The sequence below is a fragment of the Diuraphis noxia genome, unplaced genomic scaffold (assembly GCF_037042655.1).
Source record: "Diuraphis noxia isolate RWA-SAM2 unplaced genomic scaffold, SU_Dnox_SAM2 contig0004, whole genome shotgun sequence".
Classification (NCBI taxonomy): domain Eukaryota; kingdom Metazoa; phylum Arthropoda; class Insecta; order Hemiptera; family Aphididae; genus Diuraphis; species Diuraphis noxia.
In genome coordinates, this window is record NW_028301714.1 from 10,285,479 (window position 1) to 10,298,057 (window position 12,579).

The 12,579-nt window shown below is 27.1% G+C and overlaps 1 protein-coding gene across 1 annotated transcript in view; it reads right to left on the reverse strand.

Annotated features, from left to right (window-relative positions):
• The window catches only part of LOC107165853 (uncharacterized), a 34,967-nt gene that overhangs the window by 13,038 nt on the left and 9,350 nt on the right, over positions 1 to 12,579 (reverse strand). The window contains exon 2 of the mRNA XM_015514272.2: positions 66 to 186. Within this exon, the coding sequence (XP_015369758.2) occupies positions 66 to 90 (25 nt within the window). The 5' untranslated portion in view covers positions 91 to 186. The remainder of the gene's footprint in view (positions 1 to 65; positions 187 to 12,579) is intronic.

Sequence of the window (12,579 nt, forward strand, 5' to 3'; positions counted from 1 at the left end):
TTATTATTATTATGTTACCAGTATAAAACAGTTATATAACTTATATAATAATATAAATATATTACCTATCCACTCCGAATGAAACTTCATCTATACAGTTGAATTGTAAAAGTATCCAACAGGGGACATCGTTTGATAACGATAATCATCTTCAACAAGGTTTGTTATATGGACACATTGCTGTTTCTGAAAATTAAAAATAATTCATTAGAAAAAAAACATTTAAAAAATAGATTCAAACATTTAATTTGATTACACATAAATAACTTGTAAGATGTATGTATTCAACTATAAATTATGATATAATTAGTAAAATATTTCGAAAAAAAAACAATATTGTATATATATATATATATATAATTTAATATAAAGAGTCCGGAAAAAAACTCCTATATTTAGAGATTGTGCTGGGTGAGTTGTGGACTTGTGGTGGTGGTACAACTATGAAGGGAGTATCAATTGATGGCGGTGTACGTGTCATTTTTAGTATCTTTGTTAGTTAATTTGCAACTGTTTTTTTAAAATAAATACATAACTATACGTATCTAAAAAATATTATGATTAAAAATACCTCCTAGAACTGCTGTAAGAGGTCGGTACAGCTATACCAACAACTCGGCCGAATTATTCTAACCAAACTGTCACAATAACCTAGCTGTTTGAAATGTGGCTGATTTACCTATAGTAAAAATATACATATTTTATTTTAAGTACCTAGTAAAAATAAGACCTTGTGATAAATAAAAATCTATTTTTATAAAAATTATTCACTAAAAATATAGTATCATACTATCATATCGGAAATAAAACAGTCCAAATGGTAATGAAAAACTGTTTCAATGCTATTCAATTGACCCTGGGTAACACATTAGTCAAACGTCCGCAATTCAAATCATGCAACACATTGCCGGAAACTAACACGCCTCTTTTTGTTAATTTTTTGTCATAAATGTTACTGATCATATAAAATAACAATGATTGCGTTAGACGAAACACATACACACAAATAGTTGTGATAAATATTATGATTAATACAAAGTAATGTAAAATCAGAAAATGCAGTAAATAGTTATTAAAAAGTATGTGTTATTCATGTGAACTATTTTCATAAGTTCACAATACTTATTATTAAAAATATTTACATGATAATAATATTAATTATTATTATTATTATAAGTTGTAATATCTATGTGTTTTCTAAGCGTCTATTAAGTATTTTCTAATACAATTATAGGTATAAATAAAATTAAATGATGATTTTACATTCTTTTAATTGTTCACTTTTAACTACTTTCTGAAAACAAAGTCTTAAAATTAATGTTTAGTTAGGTTATTGTAATTATGAAATTCATATTATTTTTATTACCTTGGTTATTAATTTTGTTATAATAAAACATGTGTTTAGGCGTTTTACCTGCACTTATTTGGTGCTCAGTAGACTTAAATTATTTCTGAAATGAGATTTAGTTATAATACTTGTTTTAAAAACATTGATATCTACCTTAATATAAATACACTTATACTACATATAATGAAAAATATATATTACTTGTATTATATTTTTTTAGTAATAATAATTAAAATTTAATGAGTTCATCTGTGATTATCGAACTCTAGTCTCGTTGATTCGTCATCGTACCAGCGTTATTTGTGGATATATAAACACACAAACAAAATATTCAAACCGAAAAAGGTAGGGATATTCAATGCTCCAATCGTAGAACTAGTAGAATTTTTTGATTTTTAGAGCGTAAAGAGATAAATAATTGTATTCAACCGGACTACGAGAGTATTCATCAAAGATATACTCTCCCAGATACAGTGATGAAATAAATCAATAAATGTCAAGGTGAATGGACATCGTGATCGGTATCTGACTTTTTAATAAAAGCAGTTATATATATACAGCAGTTGTATTCGAAAATGTTTCAACGTAACCACTAATAAAAAAATATAAATTGTTGTGAAGATATATTCGTGTAAATCATAAATTCAATTTTATTTGGTAAAATTAATATTACAATTTTTATCGTTAACAAACAAAAAAGTTTAATAAAGGATGAAAATTAAGCAAATCCGGTGTCGTGTCTTCACATTATTTGTTCGATTTAAATGTTTGCATCATTTACATCTGCATATAATATATTAATATTCGTATGGTAGATGTTTTATTTCAATATTTTGGTACGTGTTTAGCAACTAAAATTATAGATACGAAATATTTTATACTGTTTGGAAGTATTCAGACATATTATTATATTTCATAATACAATATAATGGCTTGACATTGGTCAAGTATCATATAAAATAACTAGGTACCACATATATAAGATTTACCGAGTTTTTACATTAGTATTCTCGATATCAAGTCTTTGCTGATGACAGAACATCACGACATTATTTATACTTTTTTCTATTGTTTCAAATATAACATAACAATAACACTTTTTATTTTTATCATTTACTTGAATAAAATAGACAATGTTAAGTTTTATTTAAACTCAAAAAAAAATACCAAATTTTTATTATTTTTACTAAATCATACATTTAAATATTTGATAAATACTTAGTAGTATTTTACGAATAATAAAAACATATTAAAACCAAATATTGTAGAAAAATAGGCTAATAACCTATACCAAAACCATTAATACAGCACACCCATAACCAATTGAATAAGTGGTAATGTTAGACTGTATTTTCCACAACGTTAAAAAAAAAACTTATCAAATAATATTATTTAAATTTTATCGTTCTTTAATAAATTGTATACGTCATACATGTTCGTATAATTCAATAGATCATTTTACTTTTATCAATTATAAACAATAAACATAATGTACATAACCATCATCTACTGAAATTGTCCACGAGTCAGCATACTATATTTTATTAACTAAAGTTGAATTATATATTATATACAATATACAAATAGTAATTTGGCTCATTAATATTATCAGGTTGGTGCATACATATCGCATATACTTAAGTTTGTATAAATAATATAATATAATAAATCATTAAAACACGCTATTCAATTGTATAAGTGTTTCAAAAAAATATGCAATTTTTATCACTTAAGACAGAGGTATTCAAACTTTTTCATCCCGTGGCTCCTTTAGGTGTTCACAACAATATTATGCCGGCTCCCAAATTATTATTAAAAAAATTATAACAACTCACGCGGATACAATATGGCCAACATTTTGTATGAGTAATGAGTGATAATAACAGTGACTTTAGTAATAGAAATAAAACTTCAATCATTCTCATCGTATTCATTTCCATAATGATTGCAAATAATATTTATAATAATTATAAAAGACCTAGTTATGTTGTTGGTTTTCAGTGATTTGACGTGTTTCCCTTTGCAAACTCTCGCGACGCCCCTGGGAGCCCCGACGCACAGTTTGAATACCTCTGACTTAAGATATAATTCTTTCGTATAAGTATTGAAACGTTCTAAGGGTGTTTAACGTTGACATTTTTGTAACAAAATGCATTTTTGGTTGTAATTTCAGAGCTGATGTCCCAACACAAAATATTTTACTTTTAATGGACTGAACAGAAGGAGCCGAAATATCGACTGTGATTCTTAAAGAAAGCTTACAAAAAAAATATATAGCTTAAAAAGAGTTAAGTACCAAATACAAAAATAAAATATTTGCACGAACAAAATTTTAAAATGTACTACTATGTAGGTACTACACTTTATGATTACACGATTTTACAAGTATTTTTATAATACCTAATAGTTAATTCTTAACCTAACCATGATTATATTTTAAACATTAAATCTTAACGCTTAAAAATTACAAGTTGTATACCTAATGATTATTTAAAAAATTATATTATGTATCTCTATCTTCTATCTTACAGATAACCTGTATGAGTATGTAATATACTAAATAGTAAATAAAATATACTGTAAGTCTGCAAACAACAATATATACTATAATGAAATACTACTGAAGTAAAAACTAAAAATAAAATACTAATGTTTCTCATCGATTTTTGAGATTCGCTTTGTATATATTTATATATATACTATAAGGCGTATGCGATGGCACTCGCAACGCAGGGTCACAACTCACAACACAGTCGCTAAGGAAAGTCTGAACACTCAATAATAATATACTTTTAAAGGTTTCAAAAAGTTGTTGCAGGTTTTTAGTTTGTTTTTTTTTAAATTATTATTTGAATACTGCTATACCTATTATTGATGCAAACGGTGATGATAACACGGCGATGTGTTTCCCGCATAATATAATTTATAATTTTAACTCACTGGTATAATAGGACAACCTTTCATACATTTCCTGAAAAGGGAAATATAATGTATTATATTAGGTTTAAATGTTTTTGTCTCTTCGTTTCTTGCATATATAATATTACTATTATTAGGATTAGGCGGCACTTGGGGATGATTCCAGGGGAGGCAAACAATTAATTGACTTTCATAACCCAATTTATTCTCCCAAAAAAAAAATTCAACCTTGATTTAATTTTTTTTTTTTTTAGTGTATTTTCACCAATTTTGACTTCAGTAAAAAAGTTTTTTGACTTAATCTCCTAAAATATTAGGAGATATTTCATTTCCTTAATTACTAACCATGTTGTCTAGATGAATTAATTTTGATAACAATTATCATCATTTTATCAATATTCGAATTTCGATTATTCAATTAACACGATTCATTAATAACAGGATTGAAATAATAGGTTTTTTCGTTAACTTTTTTTGGAGGGGGGCAAAAGTATACATTTGCCACCCCAAAAAAATTTTTGGGGTGACACAGTGGTTGACTTGGAAATAAAGTAGTAGAGGTACTCTAGCTACTTTTAAAATGTAGCGTCCCTAGCATTTTAATAAAACTTACATAATCATGGCGATGGGGGGTTAAAAGTTTACATAACAATCCGTCCCATACATTCCCCTTTAAAAAAGAAGTAGGAGTACGCTAGCGTATCCAAAAAATTGTTTGAAGTACTCAGTCCCCTAGCGTCCCCCCCCAGTCAACCACTGGGGTGACATCTGTCCCCTCATGACCCCCTCCCAAATGTCACCTATGTTATTAGGTATGTTATTGTTGAAAATTATTATCATGATTTACATTAAAATGGTAATATGGAATAAAACTAGGTAATATATCACTCGATATAATTTTACGAATACTCTAATACGGTTTAAAGGAAACAAGGACAGACTGTGAATAGACCAATTAGCACCACTTGCAGGCTATAGAGTATAGATATTACACATATTATAGTAAATACATTTTTATTTATTGTGTAAATAGAAAATTCACTTTCGTCGTCGTACAGAACCAAACGTAAGTACCTACACTATATTATGCACATAGCACCTCGCACACTCACTCGCTAACATTTCCTCAGTTAAACGTTTTAATATAATAATTATACCTTATAGACGTGTTCACGGCACGCGTTACCGCGTGTGTGAGAACGACCTTGAGTGCTGCACACATGTAAAACATCAGTAACGTTGCATTCTACTCGAGGAACCCGTACAGGTATAGGTATAGTTGTATTATAGTTGTAGGTACCTTACTAGCCGCTGCAGCTGGTGGGAATATAAGCCACCAAGGGCAACGACTTTTTTCCCCAAACGAACAAATCTCAGAATATGCCACCGTCGATGTGGCTGCTGGGTAACGGGTTATTTCATATAGTATATTAAACGGCGTGGGCGTATATAGGTAACATGCAAGCGAAACTAAAACGCGTACACAACAATGAATTGCAACCGATATCTCCTAGAACGTTTTAGTTGGATAATACACCGTAATGACGTCGCATTAAAATATAATAATATGCTTAAGGTATACCTATCCCTAAAATATATAGGTTTATAAGGTAGGTTGAATTAGGTAGAGGCTTATAGTGAGACAAGATAACTAAAGTATTATGTGCAAAATTACATATTTGGTTGGTGAGAGAGAGGTGAATTGTTAGCAATAAATTAATTATTAAGTTAATAATACAACGTGTAATAATGTGTACACTACATATTTTTGATTTATTTATTTCACGTATAAGGTATAATGATATGTTTACACTCAAAAACATTTTTTAAAAGCGATTTTTGGGTTGAAGATGTAAAATAATAAAACAAAATGTATTAAAACATATTATTATAATTATTTTCAGAAAATTATTTTGTTGACATTCGATATTTCGAAGAAATAATAGAATTTATAGAATTTAATAAATTTAATATGTCATCAATAGATTTTTAATTGCAACGACAGCTTGAAAAACTTATTTATGTGAAAAAAAATTATTATTATCATAAATTTATAAGTATAGTAAGTACAATATAATACCTAATGTTCTAATATTATGATACTAATAGTTGGATACTTATAAAAGATAATTGCACTTCAATGTTTTGTTTATTAGAATTCTAAATAAATTTTAATGTTTATAAAGATACTTATATAATAACAATTAAATTCAAATTTGAAGTTTTATACTCTACATTTTGAATTGAACATATCTATATATCTATACCAATTACAATGAGTTAAATACTTAAATGCCCATAAGTTGTATCAACAACGAACAAAATAAATTTTTGAAACTATATCAAGAAAAAAGTATTTATCATAAAATAAATTAGGCACTAATAATTCTGTATCTCGCTCTGAGGTATCTATTATATAGCCCGGTATAGTATACACTATACATTAAAAAACATATTACCTAGCTATGTCTGAAGTATTTACTGTTTTCTTTTTAATTCAACACATTTTTGTCTTGATTTCCTGGAGATTTCAATACATTTAAGAATGAATATTTAAATCACTAGTCTAACAACCACGGTCCATGGTATAATAGGTGCATAATAATTCACTTAATTATTGTACTCCCCCTCTCTAAAATATATACTTATGTGTGCGATTTATCTATCCAATTATAGATGACGATGTTACGGTCACACATATTTATGAAATATATGATTTACAACGGTTATAATAACATTTTGCACACAATACATTTAATTACACGTTATTGAAATTATCTTACGATTTCATCGACTAATTTTTTTCAGTAAAATTATCGAAATTCGTTACTGGAATTTGTGTGCAAACATTAGAGAACAGGACGTATATTTTATTCTAATAATTTACGCGAGATAATCCTAGTACTATCATCCGGAGCAACGGTATGACGACGTAGTCTATTCAGCGTCAGCAGTATAGTGTATTACCATTTACCTGTCGGCTGACCCACTTTCATCTTCTAGAGACCGAACAATAATATAACACACAAGAACGATGGTCGTCAGCCAACTATTCGCGCACGGCCGTTTGATTATTATTATGATTTATATACACCCATCGAATACGGACATTCTCGCTACGATGTGTACGATTTGTTGGATGAAAAATATACATACCTATATTATATATTATAATATATTATTATGTTAGCGAATATAACTTACTCATGAATGCCAAACTTCTAACTAGTGAAATACAACATCCGTCATATCCAACACACTTAACAAATATTTTATCAATTATTACGGTATAAGTATAAGTACACATAATATAATATCAGATAGATTGTAAAAGTAAAATGTTATATAAAACTACATATTCATATTGTATCTATACTATTTTCCTATTATATATTGCCATATTGGTAACTCCGCTTATCCCTTTTCTATCAATATCAGATTATATTTTTCTAACCAAAATATTTGATATAACCTCTACAAACAACCCAAAACTTGTCAAACTCATAAACTAGATAAGAATGTTTAAGAACAGCTACGAATACTACAAAAGTTCGTTTTTTATTATTACACCAACTACTAAAGCTTATCTATATCTATAAAACCATTTCGTTACGTTGTGCATAAGTGAACAAATTGTTTTCAAAACATAAATTAGTAAACAAATATGACATCGAACAAATTATGCTTTGCATAACACTAGAATAAAGTCATAAAATAAGCATCTGCTGTATTTACAATTTTAGATAATGTAGGGCATATTATTTTTGTACATTAGGCAACTATTAATATCGTTAAATTCATATTGATACGTAGAAAAAATATTGTATGGTGGACAGAAAATAGAAAACTTTAGGCAAAAATAAAATATATATAAAATGTATAATAATAATTTGAATAAAATGGTATTCAAATTAACCGTAAAACCGTATTAGTATTATAAAATAATAATAACCATTCGCTACTTATATAAATATATACGAAACAAATTCTTTAGTAAGTATTACGATTTAAACGTATTAGTAAAAAATATACCTATATTATACAATATGGATATAAAACAAGCGTGCTATACTAAAAATAGTAACCGTCGCTAATATACTAAGCATAAAATCAATGAACATTTCAACAGTAATAAAAATAGGTGATCGGCATAAATAATACCTATGCATAATAGTACACTGTTTCTACTTATTTTTCAAATTAAATTGTTCAAAAATAAATAAATTGGAAATATTTTTAAATATTAGGACAATATATCTAAAAATCAAAAGAATAATAACTTTAGTAAAATATTCTCCTTGGGAGTCGCAGCCAACGCTCTTTTACATTAAACCCTTGCTTCATAGGACGTTATATTATATTTTGTACACACAAAATCATTTTAAAACATTTCGATTAATTTTATGTTCTTACTTATAATATATAGATTAAACCATATTTCTAATAGTAAACTAAATTACTATACTAATTAATAATAATATTATATAGGGAGTAGGGTTGGCTTTATTTTCGTCCCCCTATCTTAAACATCATATATAACCGCCACTGACACTCTAAACATAGCTACAGTTCGACAGAAAAGTTACTTATAGTTAATTTACTTAACCCCTGTTTTTAATTTGAAAATTAATATCGGTAAATCGTTTTCTTATTATGTTAGTCACTCATTTAACTCACACGTTAAATGCATTTTTACAAGAATAGTGTATACATTTACAATAAATTGATATATTATGAATGTATATAAAACACTTAGTAGGTATATATTATTTTGTCATAACTTTGAAGATAAGATATCTTATATAGGTAAGTGAACAAAATCATTTCATACAAGCAATATAATATGTATAGTAGTATACATTGTATACTACTGAACATTGTATGGTTGCACGAGTCACATTTATATGTCCAAGCACTCCAAGCCCATCAAAAACAAATTTTACAAATGGATTACTCTACTATACCTAATGGATGTCTAGTCAACATGTTTGAATCTCAAGCCCGGCCAAAAAAAATTTTTTAACGGACGTTTAAAGTGAAACAAGTAAACACAAATAACTAGTTTGAGTTTCGTACATTTCGATGAAGCGTAGAAACTCGTTTTAGCTTGTATAATACTTCAACCTTGATAGACCTTAAAATCAAATAATAATAATAATATCACAACGAAATAAATAAGTGAGAATATATTAATGATATTTTATAAAAATAAATATTATTTGGTAAAACATAATCGAATAAAATAAAACACTCGACTAACTATCTATTGTCGATTTAAATTAGATACGCTATCTAAAATATGTTATATGAAGTTGCAACACGTGCCATGAAAAAACATATGCATATGCTCAAGTTTTAATTTTAGTAATACAAAATATTATGAACATAAAACATATTCTAATGGTAATGTATTGTAAGTAATATTATTATGACATGAAAATTGTAAATAATTGTGTCTCTACGCTGCTATGCTTATGTATGAAAAGCGGCCCTTCACAATCATGTATTGTTTAACGGATAAGACTATTATTCAATATCTGTCATTTATAGGTAGGTTATATTTCTCAATAAAATTACACAAGACAAATTAATATATGTATAGGTTGTATAGGTATATACATGAGTTATGAAAGATATTTAAACAGTGTAATAGTTATTGTTAGCACTTTGCATATACTTATATAGGTACTACATAAACAGTTATAATATAATGTGTAAAGTAGCGAAGACATGAAAATAAGTTATCATACTTTTCTAACTTACAAGCATGAGCAATGGAATGTGTATTTACTGGTGATACTTATGACTGTCTTGAAAGTTTATTATAATTTATTTTAACATAGGCTAACAAAATTATAATATTAACAAAATATAAAAATTATTGTTGTAAAATATTTTTATGATAATAATATTATGAATTTTGAATTTTCCTCAACAGTTACAATATTTTTTTTACCACCTACTGTACTATTAAAAAAATGTTAAAATATTGATAAATAATATTGAAAACAAAGTAATTATAATAGTTAATAAGCATCTCAATATAAGTACAGCTGTCCTGCACCAATAAGATGACAATTTTACAGGATCCATTTACTCTTAGATAGGTACTTTATACATTTAACGAAAGTAATTTTACAATAGTTTAATGAAATACGTTTGTTGAATACCTGAAAAAATAACAAAAGACAAGATAATAAAAGGACAAAAGAAATTACCGTGGCAAAGCATATACACATAGACATGTAGTCAACTACATGACTATACATAAAGGGTGAAATAAAATATTATACCTATTTAAGATATTATATACCAACATTATCAATACGAGTTTCAATGTTATAAAGAGGTAGAAAATAGAATATTTTACAGAAAGAATTTTTTAGGGGGCGTTACATTACACGGTATAAAAAATAACAGGCCCACGTCACAGCTCAATGACCTATAAACAAAGACTAAAATATTGATAATTTATATTAGTATTATTTATCAAGCTAAAGTCCCAAATACATCGTTAACATTTTAATTATATGTAAGATAATGGTCATATATAATAATATTATATATCGTACCACCAAATAATTTAATACAGTTGGATACCTATGAAAAAAAATATTATTCATCTAAATTTGATAATCTTATAAACATTGATTACTGATTATGGTATCACGAAAACAGTGAAACCCAATATTTTTTCCAAAGCGCAAAACATAAAGGAAAATCAGTATATAGAGAATAGTTTCGATTATGTGGTTAGGATAAATAGGGTTACAAGATATAATCTTTTACTAGGGTATCCAATTTCCTCCAATGTTCAAAATTAGATTAATCTTTTTCCAGTCATGATTTGAAACAGTTATAAAAATATTAGTCTCTAAAACTTAATACATAGAAAAGAATACGTTTATAAACTAAAATTTATATTATTCAATTTTTTATAAAATCAAATAAATTTCAAAACGATTAAATAAATCGTTATTAAATTTATATGTGGATATTTTATTTTTATTTTAAAAAACATAAAGAAAAAAGAGTTATTTAGGTTCAGCTTTCAATTTAAAACTGATAATAATATAATTTTAATCTTAAACATATTAAATTAAACGCCCATGTTGTCTCAAGCACAGCACATAATATTATATAACATAATAATACAATATAAAAATAAAATAAAAAAAATAAATTAAAATATATATTTCAATTATTAATAGCGCAAAAAATAATTGAAATGTATAATATTGATACATATGTCGGACTTTTAATTTTAACATAAGTACTTTAAGCCTTAAGGTGCACCTAAAATTCCATGGAATCAATTCATAAGGATCGATTTATGCAATGGAAAAAATGTTTAAGAAGCCATGACTACAAAAATGAATAATTTTGAAATGCTCACAACTGAGTTAAAAATTAAAATATTATAAAAATCTTACAAAGAGCCTCGGATAAAATTCTTAATTTTATATTTATTAATAGATTATTCTAATTTAAAAAAAACCCCGAGTTAAATAGATCTTATACTGTTTATATAATTTGTTATATTATGCGTTAGGAAGACGGAGACAACACGTACGGTTACAATACCCTCTTAAAAGCATGTTCAGAAGTAGGAGGACTTAACCTCTGAATACGAAAGATCAACAATAATGCATAATGAGCTACTTCAGTTAATTTTTATGGGATGAATTAAATGTATGTTATATTTTGTTCTATTGAACATTTTTCAAGGACTTATATCATTACATAGTGTAACTGTAAGAACAATATTTCGATTGGCAGGGAACACGATATGGGTTTAATCTATGGTTTAATCTAACTTAAAACTTCTACTTGGATACGATATTAATGCTCATTACTAAGGGATTTTAATAATTAATTTCCTTGTAACAAATCTACACAGTACATAAATTACCACATCAATGTTAATAACCATATTTTAGTAAAAACGCATACACATTATACCTATATGCAGGGGTTAAAGTGCCCCCCACTTGAAGCAGGAGGACTCAGTCCCCTTACCTCTGACGGCGGTTAAAAAACGTCCCCTTTAACAAATTAGGATTTTATACATTAGACATACATAAAACTATATATGGAACGCTTAAAACTTTTTGGAAACATTAGTCCCCTCTGGAATTTTTTCCCACTTTAACCTCTGCCTATATGTATATAACCAACATGTCATATGACAATATACCTTAAGAGACAGAGCGTCAAGATAGCGGTGCAAATATAGGAAACGTGGGAAACGGTTGACAACCATAAAGGTTATTTTCCGACACGGATTATGGATCAATTATAAAAATCTTATA